This window comes from Madurella fahalii, assembly GCF_045866475.1.
Source record: "Madurella fahalii IFM 68171 DNA, scaffold_1, whole genome shotgun sequence".
Lineage (NCBI taxonomy): Eukaryota > Fungi > Ascomycota > Sordariomycetes > Sordariales > Madurella > Madurella fahalii.
The window spans coordinates 4,421,368-4,441,117 of record NW_027263971.1 but is presented as its reverse complement, the minus strand read 5'-3'; the positions used below and the strand labels follow the sequence as shown (position 1 = coordinate 4,441,117).

General features: G+C 57.3%; 7 protein-coding genes across 7 annotated transcripts; 4 read left to right on the top strand and 3 right to left on the bottom strand.

The window, feature by feature from the left end:
- Positions 1-2,771: 2,771 nt before the first annotated feature.
- On the top strand, positions 2,772-4,002 carry MFIFM68171_01378 (uncharacterized protein; the record flags this gene model as incomplete). Its single annotated transcript, XM_071056800.1, has 2 exons — positions 2,772-3,558; positions 3,713-4,002. 2 exons carry the CDS (start codon positions 2,772-2,774, stop codon positions 4,000-4,002), a joined length of 1,077 nt encoding a protein of 358 aa, XP_070912901.1.
- Positions 4,003-4,485: 483 nt separating this feature from the next.
- On the bottom strand, positions 4,486-5,329 carry MFIFM68171_01377 (VPS37 C-terminal domain-containing protein; the record flags this gene model as incomplete). The annotated part of the gene is made up of 2 exons (XM_071056799.1): positions 4,486-4,987; positions 5,106-5,329. The coding sequence occupies 2 exons, from the start codon at positions 5,327-5,329 to the stop codon at positions 4,486-4,488; spliced, it is 726 nt and encodes a 241-aa protein (XP_070912900.1).
- A 556-nt stretch (positions 5,330-5,885) lies between these two features.
- ABP1 (actin binding protein) lies at positions 5,886-8,393 on the bottom strand (the record flags this gene model as incomplete). Its single annotated transcript, XM_071056798.1, has 3 exons — positions 5,886-6,010; positions 6,063-8,108; positions 8,198-8,393. 3 exons carry the CDS (start codon positions 8,391-8,393, stop codon positions 5,886-5,888), a joined length of 2,367 nt encoding a protein of 788 aa, XP_070912899.1.
- Positions 8,394-10,194: 1,801 nt separating this feature from the next.
- GRX3 (glutaredoxin) lies at positions 10,195-11,034 on the top strand (the record flags this gene model as incomplete). Its single annotated transcript, XM_071056797.1, has 2 exons — positions 10,195-10,887; positions 10,948-11,034. 2 exons carry the CDS (start codon positions 10,195-10,197, stop codon positions 11,032-11,034), a joined length of 780 nt encoding a protein of 259 aa, XP_070912898.1.
- A 1,128-nt stretch (positions 11,035-12,162) lies between these two features.
- Positions 12,163-15,002, top strand: MFIFM68171_01374 (Pyrrolocin cluster transcription factor fsdR; the record flags this gene model as incomplete). The annotated part of the gene is made up of 4 exons (XM_071056796.1): positions 12,163-12,269; positions 12,429-13,500; positions 13,589-14,779; positions 14,856-15,002. The coding sequence occupies 4 exons, from the start codon at positions 12,163-12,165 to the stop codon at positions 15,000-15,002; spliced, it is 2,517 nt and encodes an 838-aa protein (XP_070912897.1).
- An 837-nt stretch (positions 15,003-15,839) lies between these two features.
- Positions 15,840-18,575, top strand: MFIFM68171_01373 (alpha-amylase; the record flags this gene model as incomplete). Its single annotated transcript, XM_071056795.1, has 14 exons — positions 15,840-16,132; positions 16,204-16,312; positions 16,374-16,463; positions 16,534-16,592; positions 16,658-16,684; positions 16,763-16,786; positions 16,858-16,917; positions 16,980-17,141; positions 17,204-17,366; positions 17,443-17,457; positions 17,522-17,549; positions 17,608-18,113; positions 18,174-18,265; positions 18,329-18,575. The coding sequence occupies 14 exons, from the start codon at positions 15,840-15,842 to the stop codon at positions 18,573-18,575; spliced, it is 1,875 nt and encodes a 624-aa protein (XP_070912896.1).
- Positions 18,576-18,863: 288 nt separating this feature from the next.
- MFIFM68171_01372 (uncharacterized protein) lies at positions 18,864-19,654 on the bottom strand (the record flags this gene model as incomplete). The annotated part of the gene is made up of 2 exons (XM_071056794.1): positions 18,864-19,136; positions 19,244-19,654. 2 exons carry the CDS (start codon positions 19,652-19,654, stop codon positions 18,864-18,866), a joined length of 684 nt encoding a protein of 227 aa, XP_070912895.1.
- Positions 19,655-19,750: the final 96 nt, after the last annotated feature.

Here is a 19,750-nt window from a genome sequence, read left to right as displayed (position 1 = left end):
TCTTGACGTCGGAGGTGCTATCGGCCTAACTCTAACAGAGCCGGGTTCCGAACCATCGGGTTCGGCCGACTCTCGGCCACGATGTCGTTCAAAAGCCGCCACCTTCCCTACTAAGCCCTAAGATTGACTGGTTTAGGATATCACAAGTCGACATGTTTCCACATCTTCCCTTGTCCCACAGCATCACACCTCATATTTTTTTTTTTTTTTTTTTTTTTCCTTTTTCTTTCTGCCGTCGTGTATCGGTTCTCGGCTCGCACTCATTCAAGCTGTTCCCGAGGTGGCTCACAATGGAGTGGAACAACATGAGGCGGTAGGTAGTGCACTTCGAAATCCAGACTGAAGGCATTGTCTCAGGCGGGTCCGGTGCTTGCAGTCACGGGAGCGGCGGTATGTTGTGGAAAACGCATATGAGCCGCGAAACAAGAGTCGCCATAAACCTAGCACGACGAACTCATGGTTGCGATGGATTTTGGTTAGACTAGCGCCCTCCGTCACCTCAGCCAACTGGCAACACCGGAAATTCCCAAGCGCAGGCGGAACGATCGGGTTGCGGGCTCGCCGGGGCAAATTGTACAGGCCCCGTGGCCTGCGGCATAGTCTTCCATGGCGGAATACGACCGAGCAGTCGCCGGCGGATGTTCTCGAGGACAAAGCCGACAAGCAGCCGGGTCGCACCGAGCGGTGCTGCGAGCGATGAGACACAGAGGGCGCCGGGTTCGCTGCCCACAGTCGGCCGCGGCGGACGGTATCTTCACCGACAGTGTATCTCTCTGCCGCAGCGTCAAGCTCCCAAATCCTTAGGTCCTAGGAATACGCGTTGTAGCGCGGCGTTGTAGAACGGTGTTGTAGAACGGTGTTGTAGGACGGTATTGTAGGACGGCGTTATAGGGTCGGGCCGGCTGGATCCCTGGGGCACGGGGCTTTAAGCGTCCCGTCCCTGAGGCCGGCCTGCCGTCATGCCCGTGGACCTCCACATTGGATTCGAGATCCCAGGCGCTCGAGATCGCAGACGCCGGGCGGAGCACATGACAGGCTGTCCGTTAAAGATTTCAAACCATGACTACTAGCTGTGTTTAGTGACGCTGGCGGCGCTAATATAGCGTGCGAGACGTTACGAATATCCCTTTCGGGGAGGGACTAGCGATGTACGTGCCTGTGGACAGGATGGGCAATGCACGCAGGCTTGTCGACGGCAGCGGTTTGCTTGAGAATCTCGACTGGACTGAGCTCCTGATCACGCCGGCGTGGCAGGGCTGCGGAAGCCCAAGACTCGACTAATGCTTGATGCCAAGCAACACGGAGCTATTTTTGGCAGCAATCGATGGCGCCAGTGCCCCTCATTGCGATTTCTCCCCCGTCACATGGTTGATGATTCAGTTCCATTCTTTCCCTTCCCTTTGCCCTTGGACCGCAACAAGAGCAATGTGAGAGCATTCCTTGCCATGACTAGCTAGTCACCGCACTCGAACCTCTCTGGCCTTCTCCAGCCTTCTCCAGAAACACTCCGCCCAAGACTGTTGTTGCCTTTGCTAGGGGTGTAGAACTCGAAGAGTTATTTTAAGCCCGGTCGATTCGGCGCGGCACGCAGCGCCGGCAGGCCAAGACACTGTGTGTTTCCCAATTGATGCGTGCATTGGTTTGCTACCACATTGTACATAATAGTCGTGCATGTGGATTTCAGATGCTGCCCCTTGCTCCCGCGCCCCAGTCGCGAGCGTAGGACGCATGCTCTCCTTTCCCTTGGCCAACCGACCCTTATCCCTCCGTGGACGACGGGACAGCGCCCAAATGTCAGCAGCAAGTCGCGGCCCAGGGGCCCGACCTTGTGGGGAAATAATGGCGATCTTCGCGGGGTTCTTTAGAAACGCGTGCCTCATATGCTGCTTTCCACTGCTTTGCTTCATCGGTCGAAACCCCCCCCCCCCCCCCCCCCAACCGCCCGCCTATGACCCGAGCAGGTTCACCCAGGCTTCTGGACCCTCCCCAGCGATTATCAGTCCACAAAAGTTTCAAGTCTTCTCTTGAATTGATCCCTCTTCATCCTTTCTCGTAGAAAGTGACGCAAGCATCTCACCACCTTTCCTGCCGCGCCCCGCGAAGTACAAAGTAGACCTGCCCAGCCTCGCAAGTCAGGTCTCGCGCATCCAGTCCCGGATTCCCACTCCCGCCGCGGCTAGCCTGCATTTTCATATTAGCCTACACCGGGCCTTGACTGCCCCGGTAACTACCATCTCCCACCACGCACTGCTCTGTGACTACCTTGGCCGGGCGGACAGAGGCTACTACCTACCATCCCGACGCTGCGGCTATTCAGCGGCCAGTCCGACCCCTCGGTTGCCTTGAAGCGACCCGACTTGCCAGCGCCCTCGGCTTCTGGCCGCTCTTTTTCGCAGTCACGCATAGAAGCGTCAGAACCCCACAGGAAGGAAGTCGCAGGAACACGGGCTGGCTGACGCATTGCATCTTGTTGCCCACATCTGCTGTGGTGCCTCGACATCATTGCTCAGCCCTACGGCCCAGCTAGCTGTTCCTGCTGCCGCGGTCCGTCAGCTAGCGGGATACCTCTGCCTGCGACCCTCATAGTTGAACCGGCCAGGGCACCCTTCTCTCGCCGGCCTCCCCCCCCCCCCCCCCCCTCCCTCCCGACCGGACAAGTCCGGCCGAAGCTAACTCCGGCCCGCCCCCCGCTGCTTCATATCTCTTCCCGCCCGTTGCATCGTCTCTCCCTTTCCTGTGCGGTTCTCCCCCACCCCCCGCCCCGGCACGCCATGACTTCCTTGGGCAAACCGGCGCCGGTGACCGAGCCGCCTGAACCTTTGGACGTGGTCGAGACACCCACCTCACCGTCTTCGGGTTTGGCCCTCTCTCGCTTCGAATTCGAAACCGGCAAGGGTAACGAGGGTACCAAGATCCTCATGGTCGAATGGGACACCTCGGCTCATAAACGAGGTGACCCGAGTGAGACGGGGAAGAAAGGGGGCGACTGGGAGGTTTCATGGGAAGGGAAGACGACAGTGCTCGCGATCCGCGATGCAGATCAAGACGCTAGCGGCAGCGTACGCCGCGTGTACTTTCTCCTACCCCCCGGCGCCCCTATTCCGGCGCTTGTCAGTATTACCTACAAGGGTGCCGCGGACGACGGAGACGGGACGCCGAAAGGGGGGGTGGGTGGTGGCACGATCCTGCGCACCCAGCCGATGCCCGCCATCTTCCCCGCCGAGTTGACGGGGAAGCAAGAGGCTGGCCGGCGCGGCGTGCTTCACACGATATGGGCAAAGAAGCGGCTGGCCGAGCTCCAGGCGGAGATCGTGGCGGAGATGAGAACGAACGGCGAGAGCGTGGGGCTCGAGATGGCCATGCAAGAACGTCAGTGGATCGTCGACCACTTCGGCCTCGCCCCAGACGCGGGCGGGCCCAAGCCGACGAAACTGCATATCCCGCAAGGAGTGACCGGTCCAACGAGCCCCAGGAGTCCGATAGGGGGGAGGCTAGGAGAGAAGCTGAAGGGACTTAAGCTCGCGACGAGCCCGGCAGAGCTAGCCGCTGCCACTCAAGGTATGCTTTTTTTCTTCTTTTATATATATATAGGGTTGTTGTCTATTTTACACATTGGTCGAATTCGGGGGGGGGACGGGAGGAACCAGGGACGCTGTCAGAGAGGGAGAGAAAGACTATAACGCAGATCCGGCCACTAACATTGCCCGTACAGCCGCAAAAAGTGCCCAGCCACGAACGCAGCCCTTGGTCACATCACTCTCTCCAGCGGCCTCGGACGTGGCCGTCTCGTCGTTTGCTAGCTTTGGCGGCCGGAGCATGCAACCGGTTTCTGGCGGCGGCGGTGTTGGCTCCCTTGACGCCATCGTAGGGAGCGGAATACCGCCAGCTTCGGCCACTGCTGTCAAGGCGGGTGTTGAGGATCCAACCGAGGAGGACTTGTTCGCTCTGCCGATGAGCCCTCGCAGTCCCGAAATGAAGAGAAGCCCATTTAGTATCCTATAGATGCCGATAATGTCTACTCGTGGGCAACCGCGGCTTTCGGCTTCCCCCGTCCTCACAGGAGGGAAGTGACGAAACCCCAGCTACTTCGCGTCGACACGCTGCAGGGCACGATGGCGCAAAAGAGCCTTGAAATCCGGCGGTAGAGCGGAGGGTTGGGGATCACGTCCCAGGGATCAAAATCTTTGGTCCTGGGAAATGTAGTTAACCTCCTGGTGTGAAGGTTTGTAGTTGATTATCTACCTAGATAGTTGGCCATGTTATTTTCTCCCTGTACTCGCCAAGAGCCTTTAGTGTCGTGTAGTGTTCCGAGTTTCTCCCGCCTCTAGGCATGTTGCCGGTGCCTGTCCCCAGCTCTGCTGTTGCGTGGCTTGCACGCATGCGAACCTCTTGCCCGCTGCGAATCTACTCCGTCATTGACGATAGCCGAGGTACACTTCAAGCGTAGCCCTACCCGACCTTTCCTCTGCCTGTATCATCCGCCCTTCACCGCCAACCGCCAACCCTCCCCTCATCCCACCTCTCCTTCCTCTCCTGGCGCAAATAATATAGTTTCTTGGCCTCCCTATACCTCCTCACCCACTCCCCGGCCTCCCTCTCGGTCGCGAGCGCCCCGTCCCCTTCGCCCTCGAGGAAGCTCTCCTCGAGCGCGTGGCACACGCTCTCCTGCTCGAGCACGCCCTGACCCAACCGCTGGTACAGGCTCGCGGGCGCGAACGGCGCCAGCGCGTGGTCCATATCGGCCTGCTTGGCGCGCCACTGGCGCTCGAGCGCGTGTGTCGCGAGCAGCTGCGCCTGCGCGGCCGAGCGCTGGTGCGCCAAGCGCGCCTCAAAATCGAGCAGCTGCGCCGCGCGCTCCATATTGTCGGCTAGCGACGCCTGCAGGACGTCGTGCGACTGCCGGAGCGAGGGGTGGATCGTCTGGGGCGCGTGGGTGAGCGCCGAGAGGAGCGCCGGGTCCGAGAGCATGTCGGCGAGATCTTGTTTGCTGTTTTGGTGGGAGGCGAGCCGCGCGCCGAGGCCGGTCGCTCATGTTAGCATGGCCGGAGAGGGAGCACGAGAGAGGGACACAGAGGGAGGAAAAGAGAGGAGGATAGGGTACGTACGATTTGTCCTCTAAGAACTTGGGCAGCCATTGGTCTCCTGGATCCGGTATGTTCTGGGGCGGTACGGTATGCTCTTCGGCGGCCACGGCGGCCAATTCGCTGGCGATTGCTTCTGGCAGAGGTGGAGGGCGGGGCAGCTGCGCCGAAGCTGGTGTGCTCATCCGGCTCACATCGTGACTCCCAGGTGGTTTCGGCGGCGGCGCAGGCGGGGTCTGGGTGTACATTGTGCCTGGCTGGCTCTATTGCTTACCTTACTTCTGCCGTCGTCCTGTTTTCTGCCAGGGCTGCTTGTCGCGGTGGCCGACCTTGGTTGGGGGGGGAGAGAAGGAGCTAGTACACTTGGTTGAGTTGGGAAAGTTGCTGGATGTTCGGGAGATAAGATAACGAGGAGGGGCAGTGGTAATCCGCACTGTCTGGGGTACTGCAGAATACACACGAATGAAAGACTTGGCGCTTCTGGGTTCTGTCTACGCCAGCTGGTTGCCTGACGCAATCCCCCAATTGCCTCCAGGCACCCAGGTATCGTCATCGAACAGCCGGAAAGCGACTGCTTAGTAAACTTAGTAACTCAAAATCATCATCACCATCCTGTAATCAAGCTCGCCATCCGGCTTCGCTCTTACTCGTACGATGCACATCTGGACATGCGGCCCAACCCAAAGACCTTCAATCACCTTCACCGATTTTGTATTAGAATGCCTGATAAAACACCACGTGCTAAGTCTGGCTACCATTCTACCCTACCAGGAACAATCAACGGGAGCCAGCCATTTATTCAACTTAAGAATCGAGCTGGACGTAGTTGGCAGGGAAGAGACCGGATGATCCGTTGTAATGACCAAACCACCAATCTTCGTCTGGGAACTCTAGATTAGTGATTGTGGCGCCCTCGGGGAAGCTGAGTTCTGTAGTCTTCGTTAGTCATACAGTCCAATCCACGGGGGACCTGAGACGTACCATTGTCTTCCGCGGCCTCGTAGTCAAACTGGGCCGTGGCCGTATGCCCGCCGGCTGCGGCAGGCTCGGGCTCGGGCTCAGCATGTGCTGCCGGGGCAGGTGCGGGTGGTTGAAGCGTGGCTGCCGGAGCCGCCGGGGCCTCCGGCTCGTCATCATTGACCAGTTCGACATAGTTGCTCGGGAAGAGACCGCTCTCGCCTTGCGCATTGGTGCCCATCCACCAATCATCGTCCACCATCTCAATATTGCTAACATATTCGCCTTCCCGGAGTTCGATCTCGTTGTCTTCAGCTTTCTCGTAATCATACTGAACCAATGCCTTCAGGCCGCCAGACGGGCCGCCAGCCCGGTTATCCGCAGCGTGGCTAACGACCTCGCTAGCAACTGCCGCGACTGCCGCAGCGGCAGCTCGTGGGTCCTGAGTCTCTTGTTCAGCCGGGATCTCCTCTTCCCTGGGCAGCTCCTCCGGAACTGGAACCGGGCGGGGAGGCAGCCTTTCAACCGCGGGCTCGATCGCGGGTGCTGCGCTGCGGGCCACCGGCATGGCAACTCGAACGGGAGACGGTTCGCGCTCCTCGTAGTTGCGTGATGGAATAACAGGTGGCTCTTCTGGCGCCTCCTCCTCTTCCTGGTTTGTAGCAGCTGGCCGAGACGGGAGACCGGGAAGAGCAAAACCACCAGCTGGCCGGCTCCCCATCGGCGGGGGCGGCGGAGTTTGCTCGCGCTCGTCGTGAGTAGAGCCGTCGGTGGAAGCCCGAGTTGTGGAGCCCATGGGTTTCGCATCCTTGAATCTGTCCCGGAGCGCCGAAACCCCCCCAGAAGGGGTCACGGGCTGTTCGGGCTCGGGTTCGGAGCGCTCGGTTCCACCCGTCTTCTGCGTCTCTACACCGCCTCGGCCATAGCCTGCCGCCTGTACGGGGGCCCAACTCTTGCCCGTGTAGCCGCTCTTCCACTCGCTGCCACTCTTCTGGGCAGTGATTGGTGACGCCGCCGGCGGGGATACTGGGGTGCTGCCCACGCCACCTTGCTTTCCCTTTTTCTCCGCCCAGAGCTGAGCCGGAGTCTTGCCGCCCTGATCGGCAAAGGTCCTGCTTGCCGCGCCAACGGGCGGTGGTACTGGGGCCGATGGAGCACCAAAGCCTAGCCCTACGGGAGTAGGCGCCTTGGTTCCAGTGAAAGGGGTGCCGCCAAACTTCTTTGCAACCTTAGGCTTAGGAAGCTCGGTAAGACGCTCCGACTGCGTGAAGGCAGCGCTGCGTTCTGCGAGGCTTTTCGACGCGGCCGGCTCCTCTACCGGCTCAGCTGGACGCTGCGATCTTGCGCGGATGGCGGCAATATCGACCTTACCAACGGGTTCGTAGGCGCCTTTGACCACGGTGGGGCGGTCATCCTGCTTTGCCTGCGCCCTGAGAGCGGCAATGTCGACCTTGCCCACGGGCTGGTACCCGCCCTTGACGATATCGCTCGGCCGGTCGTCTTGCTTGGAAGGCCCATTGAAGCGCGAGTCGTCATGGTTCTTCCTCAAACTCGCAATGTCCACCTTTGTCGGCTTGTATGCCGACTCGACCTTCTCGAGCTGGGTGCGGGTGACCTGCGGCGCATCCGCACCCCAGCCGTCATCGTCGGTATTCTCTTGCCTCCGAGTGCGTGCGGCGACAATCGGGTTGAAGGAGCTCCCGGAGCTGGATGTAGTTGGGGTGAAGACGGGTTTCTTGGCGACCGGAGGCGGTGCCGCTGCAGGGGCGGGGGCAGATCCTCCGGCTGTATACTTGGCCCCCGAGGCATCGGCGACCTTCTGTATAATATCTTCGGGAGCGAGGTCGGCGTCGGAGCGCGCTGTGATCTGAACGTGATATCCATGAAGAACCTTCGCGACGGCGGCGACATGGCTCGTGAAGTACCCCTTGGTGCGCTCGGGGACGCCTCCACCACACCAAGCGATGAGCACATTCTTGGGAAGACCGGAATTCGGATCCTTGACTCGGACAAAAGCGAACTGAATGCGGCCTTCGTTGAAATCCTCGGTGAGCTCGGCGAGTTCGCCCTCTACTCGCGGGAGTCGAATTAGCTTGACAAGGGCAATGACGGCATTCTGGGCCATGTCGGGATGGGGGACTCTGCGCTGTCGCACTCACCACCAGTGCTCTCAACTTTTAGAATGCTCTCCTTCGCACCAGTGTTCTGGAAGGCGTTAAGCAGCGGCGCCTGCACCGTGAAAAGCGCCCATCGGGCGGCCGTCGGAGAGGCTGACGAGACAGCGGGGCCATTGATGACACCTTGGTAGCTGCTCTTGATCGACGGCCCGTTTATTGAGAGATTGAGCGAGGCCATTGTTCTGGTGATTTGGTTGCTCTTCGCAAGATACAAGAGCTCCAGAAGATCCAAGGAACAAAGTGGCGGTCGGTTGGTGTTGGACTTGCCAAGTCTCTGCGGGTGGTTTATCTCGTTAGGTGAGAACCGGGAATGTGGAGGCGAGCTCTCGAGCAGACGTCAAAGAGGCGGTGCAGGTCGCTCCTTGCCCAGGACCCTGGCCTTGGGCTTGGCAGGAAGGTACTTGCATGCGCCACAACTATTGTATTACAATGGTATCCGTATCTTACCTCTGTACCAATGTAAATTACAAGTGGAGACCGGCTCCTGCTCGGAGTGGGCTGGATCCATCGCGCGGGATGAGAGTGAGGTACGTCAGTAGACTATTTCCTCTGCTCATCGCGCCGTTTGTCCCCAATGAGCAGTTTCGCGGACTCGGAATATGGTCCCATTATCCAACTACCCAACATCGCCATTGTCCGGCCCCCGTCCACCGTCGCTCTAAAACATTGTCGTTCCATGCCACAACAGGGAAAAGCGCTTTGCAATCCAGATACCGGGCCTCCCGGAAAATGTCTCCCTGCCAGGCTCAGAGGTCCATGAAACATTCGCAACACTCGGCGCAACATTCGCAACCTTGCTCGCAGAGGAAGCAACAACACAGTGCTGCCAGGCAGCCCTTGAGACAACCGTCGCTGCCGCCCTTCTTCGTCGGCTGAGGTTGCTGCTGGTACTGCATCGGCATTTGGCCTTGAGGCGGGTAGTATCCTTGTGGCGGGGGCTGGCCGCCATACGACTGTGGAAAGGGGGCTATTAGCATGTCTGTCGCCGCTAATAATCCAAAAAGCCAGTTGGGTATAGAGACTTACAGGCTGCGGGTACTGTGGATAGGGTTGGGGCGGCGGGGCGCCTTGTTGCTGCCCGGGGCCTTGCTGATAGTACTCTTGGGCCGACATCGCGGATAGTAATCTGTAGACACAGTGGCGGGCAGGTGCCAAGCACTCGAAACCGTTGGTTGAGCGGGTGGGAGGTGTCTCTGCTCTAGCTTTTCTACCTCGCAATCCGCGTAAAGCAAGCTAACCTGGTACGGTCGGGTTGGTCCAGATGAGTCGGGAGTCGGAATACAAACGAGCGGTGGCTGGCGGTGGCGGCAAAACAAAACTCGATTCGATACTAGTGACATGAGTTAAGTTTTACACCATGCCACTTGGCAAGGCAAAAACCATACTCTTGCAACCTCACTACATCGCCTCAAAGTACCAGATCACGAGATGCTGAAGTATGAGAATCGCATCCTTCCCCTACCTAGGTATCACTTTCGCATCATATCCAAACAAGCCGTCAGCAAAAGTGGTCATGCATAGAAAAAACTGGCATAGCCCGGTGCCCGGTGACCGGCGTTTATAAAAGCAATCACAACCACCGACCTTGCATTAGCCGCAAGGCATGCCGAATCCCCGGGAAGTACTCAATAACCCTTTCTCAAGCAAACCATCGATATGCGTATTGGAGATCAAAGGGAATGTGGAGCACCGGGCGATGTTAGGGAATTGGGGACCAACCGAGAAATGACGCAACGGCCTACAGCCAATCAAACTTCCAAACCCCGCAGATGCGGGGTCATCCGTCATCGGCGGGTCCGCGGGGCAGCCGTGAAGTCGCATGTTAACGAAAATAATCGAACATCTCAGGACTGCCCGGAGCAAGTGCCAACACAGTTGCCACAAGGCCGATAACGAATCGCCGGAAGACCGCAACACCGTCTTCTCCCCAGCAGACATTTGTTCTTCGATTTCAGCCAGTCCACGCTCACTCCCTCGCCATGTCGACTATCAAGGAAATAACCAGTGTTCGGGATTGGGAGCAACTATGGTCGTCACTGCCGCCATCCACGCTCCTTATTGTCTCGTTCCACGCACCATGGGCTGCACCTTGCAAACAGATGGCTACTGTCCTTTCCACCCTGGCAAGCGAATACCCCGTCTCCGAGCCACCGTCGACGTCGTGGGTATCCATCAACGCGGAGGAGTTATCTAATATCAGCGAGACCTACGATGTGACAGCCGTACCGTTTCTCGTGCTCATTCGGGACGGGAAAGTACTTGAAACAGTCAGCGGTAGCAGCGCGGTCAAGGTGCGGGACGCGATCGAGCGCCATGCAAGCAAAGCCCCGGCGGCGACTACGGCGGACGCTGGTGTCACAGCTGCCGTTAGCAACAATGAGGGCGAGGTCGAGACCGAAGACCCAAAGAAAAAGGAGGAAGAACTCTTTAGGCGCCTTGGCGATCTGGTCAAGGCGGCGCCCGTGATGCTCTTCATGAAGGGCACACCCAGCGAGCCGAAGTGCGGCTTCTCGCGGCAGCTTGTAGGGATTTTGCGCGAGAACGCTGTCAAGTATGGCTTCTTCAACATATTGGCCGACGACGAAGTGCGGCAAGGGCTGAAGAAGTTTGCCGACTGGCCAACGTACCCTCAATTGTGGGTTAACGGCGAATTAGTCGGCGGCCTTGACATTGTGCGTTTTTACTTTCCCGTTCTCTCAGTCGCTAGCGTGCCTGTACTGACAGAACGGCAGGTCAAGGAGGAATTGGCTAATGATGATGGATTCTTGAAGCCTTACAGCGTTAAAGCAAACGGCGATGCCTCCGCTGCCGCCCCGTGATGCGCTCCGGTAATCAAGGGCAGCTCAATCGCCGTGGCGCTTCTTGATGGGGAACGTCGTGCTTCAGATTATATGTATGCTTGCCGTCAAGGTGACCAGCACACAGACCAATCGGCTGCACGCCCTAAACTCGTTTCGTGGACTTCGAGTCCTTGGGGTGACTCTGTTCTCGAGCAACTCTCAGGCCCGCGAGACTGGGTCGTGGTTGGACAGGAGCCAGGGGTCCCGCAGCCCCCTCGCATTCAAGCTTTGCAACACCGCATTGCTCTGTGTGTGACTCACACCGGCGGCAACTTAGTAAGCACAGACGCAGTTGAACGCCCCCTCGTCCACTGCGTATTGCGGGAATGACATTGATTTGAAGGGGGCTTGGTTCTCAGAGTGTTCCGATTTAGCAATCGTGTGAGTTTAGAGACAATTGACTATTGTGCATATGCCATGGAATGGTCGGAAGCCACGCGCAAGACAACTTGCAAGCGGTTGACTTGCCAGGTACTGCACCATAGGCTACGGTGGGGCTTCTATCCCGGCAGCCTTGCGTCCCCAGGGCACAGTAAGAGGAATGACTCTTGGTCAGCACTGTGTACATCGGCAGTACACGGCCACTCTCGCCCGAACCGCAGGCCCCCAAGCTTCTCGGCGATTCGCAATCAGCAGCCCGCGCCGTTTGATAAATGTCCCTCTTCATGCGCGTCCTGTCATCCCATCAACAGTTGAACTTGTAATACCACCGAATCCCGAATCAAGCCACCATCGCAGGTTGGACCTTTGCAGCCAAGCGGGGAACGCGCGTTCAACAGTGCGCTTTCCTCTCGTTGCTCAGCCGTCGGCAAACGGTAGCACACTCAAGTTGGTTCGGGCAGCGACACAGGCTCTCCGAAACCGACATTCAACTAGAGGCCGAACTTCTTGTTCTTCGAGGTTCCCCACCCCCCCCCCCCCCCCCCCCGATACGTAGTGCGAACCTGTGCCTGATCCCGCTCCTGTCGTGGCGATAGACTACACAGTACATCAGATCTTAGAAGAGACGGCGGGTCGTGGCGCCTCTCCACATCACCGCCCCGCCGCCCGTAGCGACGCTGGCCCCAGTTGGACTTCATACACACGTAGCGCGACGTACCGCCCGCCATGACGCCAACACCGCCATCGACGGGTCGATCACCTGAAGCGCAGTTCAAGGTTGTCCGCAAGAGAAACAGAGTGCCCCTTAGTTGCTATCCTTGCCGTTCAAGAAAGTGAGCCTCTCCGATGCATGCTCCGTGCCGGCGTCTTGTCGTGGCAGGTTGCTAATGCCGTTTCGTCCAGATTGTAAGTCGGCGGCTCTTCCCGTGTAAGCCACTGTTTTCGCCGTGGTAATGCGTTCGCATAGGATAACTTACACATGTACGCGTTAGGAAGTGCGATAGGCTTCACCCATGTAGCAACTGCACTAAGCGTGAGGGCGCGGACACTCTTTCTTGCTCCTACGCCACTCCAGTGTCCCGCCGGAAGAACCAGGACCACGGGGATCACAGCCCAGATGATATGCAGAACCGCATCGATAGGTTGGAAGGCCTAGTCCTGTCCCTGATGCACGGAGGCGCAACCCTGGACACATCATCCTCGTCGGCCGGTGTCGCATCCAGCTCTGGTGGCACCGCTTCAAACACTTCTCCTTCCGCCGCCGACAGCAGCTCCCTGCTGGCCAAGGCCGACGGTCAAGAGGATGGCATGATGCACGAAGGGGACGAAAGCGATATCGACGAAGAGCTGGCAAGCTCCCTTGGCTTCTTGAGAGTGGATCCGGACCGGACGAAGCACATTTACATTGGGCAGGAGCATTGGCACACCATCTTGATCGATATTGCCGAGGTCAAGAACTACTTCGCAAACCATAAGAAGGATTTGGAGAAGAGCTATGAGAAGATTGGCCTGGCCAAGCCCCCGACAGCCAAGCAACCGCCCATCTTGTTGATGGGCGCGACCCCTGCGTCCGAGGTCGAGCTCCGAGCAGAGTTGCCGCCAAAATCTGCTGTCCTGACATTATGTGACAGATACTTCAATTCGATGGACAATTCCGTCACCATCATCCATGCACCGACGTTCTATCAGCAGCTCCGTGATCACTGGCAGGATCCGTCGAAGACGCCAATCATGTGGCTAGCGTTGCTCTATTCGGTTCTATGTCTGGCAATGCTGAGTTATACCAAAGTCGGAGACGAACCGCCCGAGTGGAAAGGGCGGGCCCTGGACCTGGCCGACGAGTACCGGTTACGGACGGTTCAGTGTCTGATTGAGGGAGACTTCACGAAACCGACCGAGTACACTGTGGAAGCCATGATGCTCTACTCCTTCGGCGAGTACTCCTCTCGCTGGGATGCCGACCTGGGCGTATGGATGATAATATCCATGACCGTGAGAATTGCGCTCCGGATGGGTTATCATCGAGACCCTAAGTGGTTCCCGACACTTACCCCTTTCCAGGCTGTACGTGTGCCCTTATGCCCGCTTCCCACATCTGCTCGATTAGCTTTGCCAGATGCCCGTCTAACTGTGACCACTGTTCTAATCATAGGAAATGAGACGGAGGACTTGGGCTACTGTCCGAATGATGGATGTGCTCTTCTCGCACCACGTATCGCTACCCAGCATGATCTCCGAGCAAGATTGCGACACAGAGTTACCGCACAACATCCTCGATAACGAATTCGGCCCGGGCTCGGAGGTTCTACCACCATCTAGACCCATCACCGAACCGACGCCCATAAGCTACATGATCTTCAAAGTCAGGCTATGCCAGGAACTAGGTTCTATTCTGCAGGCCACAGGTCGCGTAAAGAATCAGGTGCACTATGATGAGATCCTTCGATTCGATGCAAAATTGCGCGACATACACGCGGACCTACCCCCTCACCTAAAAATGCAGCCGCTGGAGGCTTCTCAGGAGCCAGTCCTGGTCATAGTCTCACGCTTCAGCGTCGCTGTCCTATACCTAAAGATTGTGTGCCTACTCCATAGGAAATACGTACCGCGGGCGAGACACAATCCCAGATATGCACATTCGCGGCGCAGCGCCATCGAGGCGTCCCTGGAAATGCTGCGGCATCTAGCGACGCTGCATCACGAGTCACAACCCGGTGGGCGGCTACAGCCAATTCAATGGTACGTCACATCGGTGGCTACCAAGGACTTCCTTCTACCAGCCATGCTCGTCGCTCTGGACCTGCATTTTGACAAAGCGGCTCAGAGATCGGGGGACCGTCAGGACTCGCAGAACTTACAGTTCTGGACCAAAGAACAGCACGAGGAAATGGTCAACAGCCTCGAGCTGACCAAAGAAATCTGGAAGGGATTATCCGACACCTCGATAGAAGCACTCAAGGCATCCAAAGTCCTCGAGATCATGTTGGCAAAAATCAAAAGCTCCGCGAGCACAGATGTCCCCGGCGCCGCATCCTCGTCCGAGCCGCAGCCGGAGCACTCGGCAGCCATGACACTCGGCATACTTTCTAACGGGATGGTGCACGATGCACCCGCTTCATTCAACTCGACGCGGAGTGCGGCGGGCACGATGTACCCGGGATTTCACCCCACCCTAGACATGGCGGGTGCTGGCTTTGAATTGGGCACAAGCACGGGTATAGGAGCTACTGTAGCATCAGACTTCCCGAGCGTTGCGCCAGGTCTCGATGGCGGACAGTCTCCGCTAAGCATGTTTGGTAACATGGCGGACAGCAGCATGGGTTTGGCGGGCGACTTTGACTGGGTATGGATATCTCCCGCTCACCACTTGATCTACATGGTAGCCATGAAAGGCTCTCGCTTACGTGTGCTATCCACAGGCGTCGTTCGAGAATTATACGCAAACCGCCCACTGGGGCGGTGAGACGTTTCAGTTTTTTTCCAGCAATACAGACCAGTCGCAGCAGCAGACATCTCAAGATAGCCCTCTGTTCACATACGGCCCGGACCTGACAAGGGGGAACTAGACGTCTAGCAAATGTTGGGTATTGTAGAGACTAAGGGGATCCGGTTCCTAATCTGGGCGACGGGATGGAGAGGCGCAGAAACTCGGGAACAGAGGGTGCGGTGGGAGGAACTCGGGCACTGGCCTCACTCTTATGTCTCTGGCGTGTGTATCAACATATCCCCGCTCTCTCGGTCAGCGACCAAATCAACCCGGCGTGCCATTTTGTCAGGCTCCTGTGATCTGCTCCGCTATTCAAACCCTCACATATTGATCGTTGCCCATGTTGGAGAGTTGTGCCGAGGACCACACTTGCAATGGGCCCCGGAGGAGTTCGGTAGCGCATTCGGGCCTTCTGAACCTTTATATGTGTGGTACTCTGGCGCCCCAGGCCGGTACATGGTGCCAGGCGAATCGCTAGACATTGCGGGGAGCGGGGTGATCGCCATGCCTGGCAGACAGAGGTACCTTGCCTATTTCGGATGTCCATGCCCGAGTCTTGTATCAGCCGCTTACAGCACCGGGCTCACTTCACCAACACATTGCGTGTGAAGGGCCTTGACGTGATGATGGGACGGGCCGATTTGAAGCAGGCATATTGGGGCCTTCTCCTCCTTTGCCCTGCTTTCCACTATTTTTTGGTTAGTGCTCGGCATCTCCTTTGTCGCCTTCGTGAGCGGTAGGACCCCTCCGGCTGGACCGCCGGTGTTTGACCACGCGGGGCGCCGGTGTCTACGAATCTATATACATGTATATTTATGAAGGACACGGGGCCTCTTAATTTCCACCATGGTCAAACCTTGGGGAGAACAACCATAACTGTTACCGCCTTGACCTTTCCGTTTCTGAACCGCTCAGGATGCGTATCATCAGCAACGCGCTTCTCCTGGCGGAGGTGCTTCTCCAGCTATCGGGAGCCGCTGCTCTTTCGGCCGCCGAGTGGCGGAAGCAGTCGATTTACCAGGTTGTCACTGACCGATTCGCCCGAACCGACCTCTCGACCACGACGCCTTGCGACACGGCACAGCAGGCCTACTGTGGAGGGACATGGCAAGGGCTTATTTCCAAGTTGGATTACATCCAGAGCATGGGCTTCACGGCTGTGTGGATATCCCCTACAGTTAAGCAGATCGATGGCAACTCCCGCGACGGGTAAGCAGCTGCCGGCGGCCAGTGACTATTAGCAGGGTTCTGCTGACGGATTCGGGATCGTGAACTTGCAGATCTTCTTACCATGGCTACTGGGCAGAAGATATTTGGGGCATAAACCCGGCCTTTGGGACTTCCCACGACCTAGCTGAGCTCTCCGCCGCTCTGCACGCTCGAGGCATGGTGAGCACGTGTGCTTGGTACCGAAAACCCCGAATGGTTCGCTAATATGCCGTGCTGATAGTATCTCATGGTTGATATTGTCACCAATCACATGGCATACATGGGCTGCGGCTCTTGTGTCGACTACAGCCGCTTTAAGCCCTTCTCGTCGGTATGGTTCCTCTTCCCGAGACCGGCAGTGTGGGGAGGGGGACAGATCACTTAAGCAGTGACATTGGCAGTCTTCATATTTCCATACATACTGCTCCATCGACTATGAGAGCCAAACATCGGTCGAAGTGTACACACAGCTGCCCGTTAGATTAATCCTAGAGGCCGACCAGTTCAGTTAACATGATATACTAGGTGCTGGCAAGGTAGCGACACCGTCAGGTATGCTAAGGAACATGAATCCCCCCCTTGTCTGCCAGTGCTCCCAGTCTGTCTGATGGCGAGCTAACCTTGTCTCAGCCTGCCCGATCTGCGCACCGAGGAGTGAGTAAAGCTATCTATTCGCGCTCTTTGCCACATCTGCAACTTGCCGATGATAGTAACCACAATCACAGTGAATCCGTGCGCCGCATCTGGAACGAATGGATTAGCGAAATGGTCTCGACGTATTCGATGTAACAAAGCTCTGCTCCGAGGCTGACCGTGCGCTGCTTACGCTGACACTTGTTGTCTCTAGTGACGGGCTACGAGTTGACAGCGCGAAGCATGTTGAGACATCTTTCTGGTCGGGCTTTTCGGCTGCTGCCGGTGTCTATATGGTGGGTGAGGTCTTCCACGGTGACCCTTTGTATGTGGTACCCTACCAACAACATTTCGATGGCTTGATGGACTACCCGAGGTGAGAATATCCCGTTTGATACGCCATCTTTCCTGATCCTCAGTGCTGAACCCCGGAAATAGTTATTACTGGATGCTTCGGGCCTTCCAATCCACAAGCGGTAGTCTCCGTGAGCTTGTCGACGGCATCAACACGCTTCGAAACGCTGCTTCGGATCTCAGTTTGTACGGTTCGTTCTTAGAGAACCATGATGTAGAGCGATTTGCGTCGTTCACTCAGGACATGGTGGGTTATCCCGCGGACTCTTTCGCAGTAGATAAGGCTTCGTTTTAGCAGGGCTGACCGGTAACCTTTCGTGTAGGCGTTGGCGAAGAATGTAAGTATATCATTGGCGGTGGGAATTAGCTTGGGGACTGATCCAGGCTTGATACTACAAATAGGCAATTTCGTTCACGATGCTCAAGGATGGTGAGTAGATCCTAGCTAAACATATTACGCGTGTCGCGACTACTAACCTCATGCTTAGGTATCCCCATCATATACCAAGGGCAAGAGCAGCATTACGCTGGCGGGGGAACCCCTAACAACCGTGAGGCGGTCTGGCTTTCCGGCTACTCAACTAGTTCCGAGCTCTATACGTGGATCACCAAGCTCAACCAGATCCGGACTCATGCCATCGACGAGGACGCCGGTTATCTCACATACAGCAGTCAGCCTACCTTCTCTGATAACCACACGATGGCTATGCGCAAGGGTCATGTCGTGGGTGTGTTCACAAACGTCGGGTCCTCCTCGTCAGCCCGCGTCACTCTAGCCTCCTCGGCTACGGGCTTCGAGGCGAATCAGCCTCTTGTCGACGTCATGAGCTGCAGCGCTTACACAACAGACGCGAGCGGGGTTATTACCTTGACCCTCACCGGCGGTCTTCCAAGGGTGCTGTACCCCAGAGCACGTCTTATTGATAGCAGCATCTGCCCTGAGCTCTCTGGCACGGCAACTCAAACGTCGGGCCCCACCGTGACAGTGACCTCAGTCAGTACGTACTCTGGGCGGTGGCTGATAACAACTTAATCGGGACACAATGGCTCACAGAACTGGATAGTCAATCCAACTTGTTCGTCGACAACAGTAGACATCACCTTCAACGGAATAGTGACCACCGTCCTCGGTGAGACGGTCAAGGTGCAAGTACAATGAAGAAGAGTTATCTCATCGGTCTTCGAGGCTAACAGAACGATATGCGATAGCACAGGCAATGTCCCGGCCTTGGGCAATTGGAACCCTAGCAACGCAGTAACCTTAAACTCTTCGCGTTATACACAGAGTAACCCGCTCTGGGATGGGACAGTCAGCCTCCCACCTGGCACTGTGGTCGAGTACAAGTTCATCAAGGTCAGCAGCAGCTCTGGGTCAGTGGCATGGGAGGCTGATCCAAACCATTCGTATACGGTGCCTTGCGCGACTGCCACGGTTAGCAACACATGGCAGGGCTAACAAACGGAGGTTAACCTGGGCACGCGAGAGCGCCGCTGTGAGGCGCAGTTAGTCAGTAGTGGTAGTAGCAACATGAGTAGTGGTAGTAGGAGTAGTTTAACAGATTTCTTGTGCTCCATAAGCGCCAGTTGGATAGGGGTATCTGCCACAACACCCGTCTAGTAGTGTACATGCTATTTATGCTCCAAAGAAAAGATCACCGCGCCGGATGCTCCAAATCTGGGTACAAATAACCTACGCCTTTTGTTGAGCAAATGCAAAAGGGAACCAGCCCCATCCGCGTCACTGCTAGAGGCCAAACGCCGCCTTCGCCCTGTTCCAGTACTCCATCCGCCGGCTATCCGAGCCGTCAACACGGACACAAGCCATGTAAGCGTCCCAAGCGGCATCAGTGCCAGTCTTGAGGCCCTCTCGCACTCCAGCGTCGCACTCCGTGGTCAAAAACCAACCGGCCGAGCCAAAGTTGTACTCGTCGGGCGTGACCATGTCGAGGACTTCTGCGGGTGACTTGCCCTCCACCTTGTCGGCGCCAAAGATGGACGTAGCATACTTCTTGACGTACTGTGCCAGACAACCTCCTTGTCAGTCGAGTCGCCTCCGTGCGAAAAGGAAATGTAAGGAGAGAGAGAGAGAGAGAGAGAGAGAGAGAGAGGAGGAAAGAGACTCACATCTGGACTCATCATGTTCGCCGTCCCCTGGCCCGCATTGCCATTAGAGCGATTATGCTTGAACTTGAAGTCGACGCTCTCGAGGCCCATCAGGGCCAACATAGCGGCCGTCTCGCCGTCGCTGAAGTCGGCGCACGCCTCGGCGACGAATGGCGCTGCCTGCTCTGCCGTCCGGCAGTCGTCGGGCAGTTCGGCGCCGTCGCACGTGTTGGATGAGGGCATGATGGCCAGGATGGCTTTGGCCATGTCGCCGCCGCCGCCGCCCTTGCCCTGGCTGCTGCTGGATCCAGCGGCGGCACCCGATTCTGAAGCTGGTTCTGCTTCTGTTGTGGCGGGAGCTTGCCTAGCCTTCAGGGGCGAGGCTGCGGCTAACCCGCTGAGGAGGAGGACAGAGATATACTGGGCGCGCATTGCTTAGCTGGGGGGGGGGGGGGGGGGGGGGGGCTATTCAGGGCGGACGATGTTGTTCTGGATATGGCGCTCGCGTCAGCTCATCAAACAGTTGAG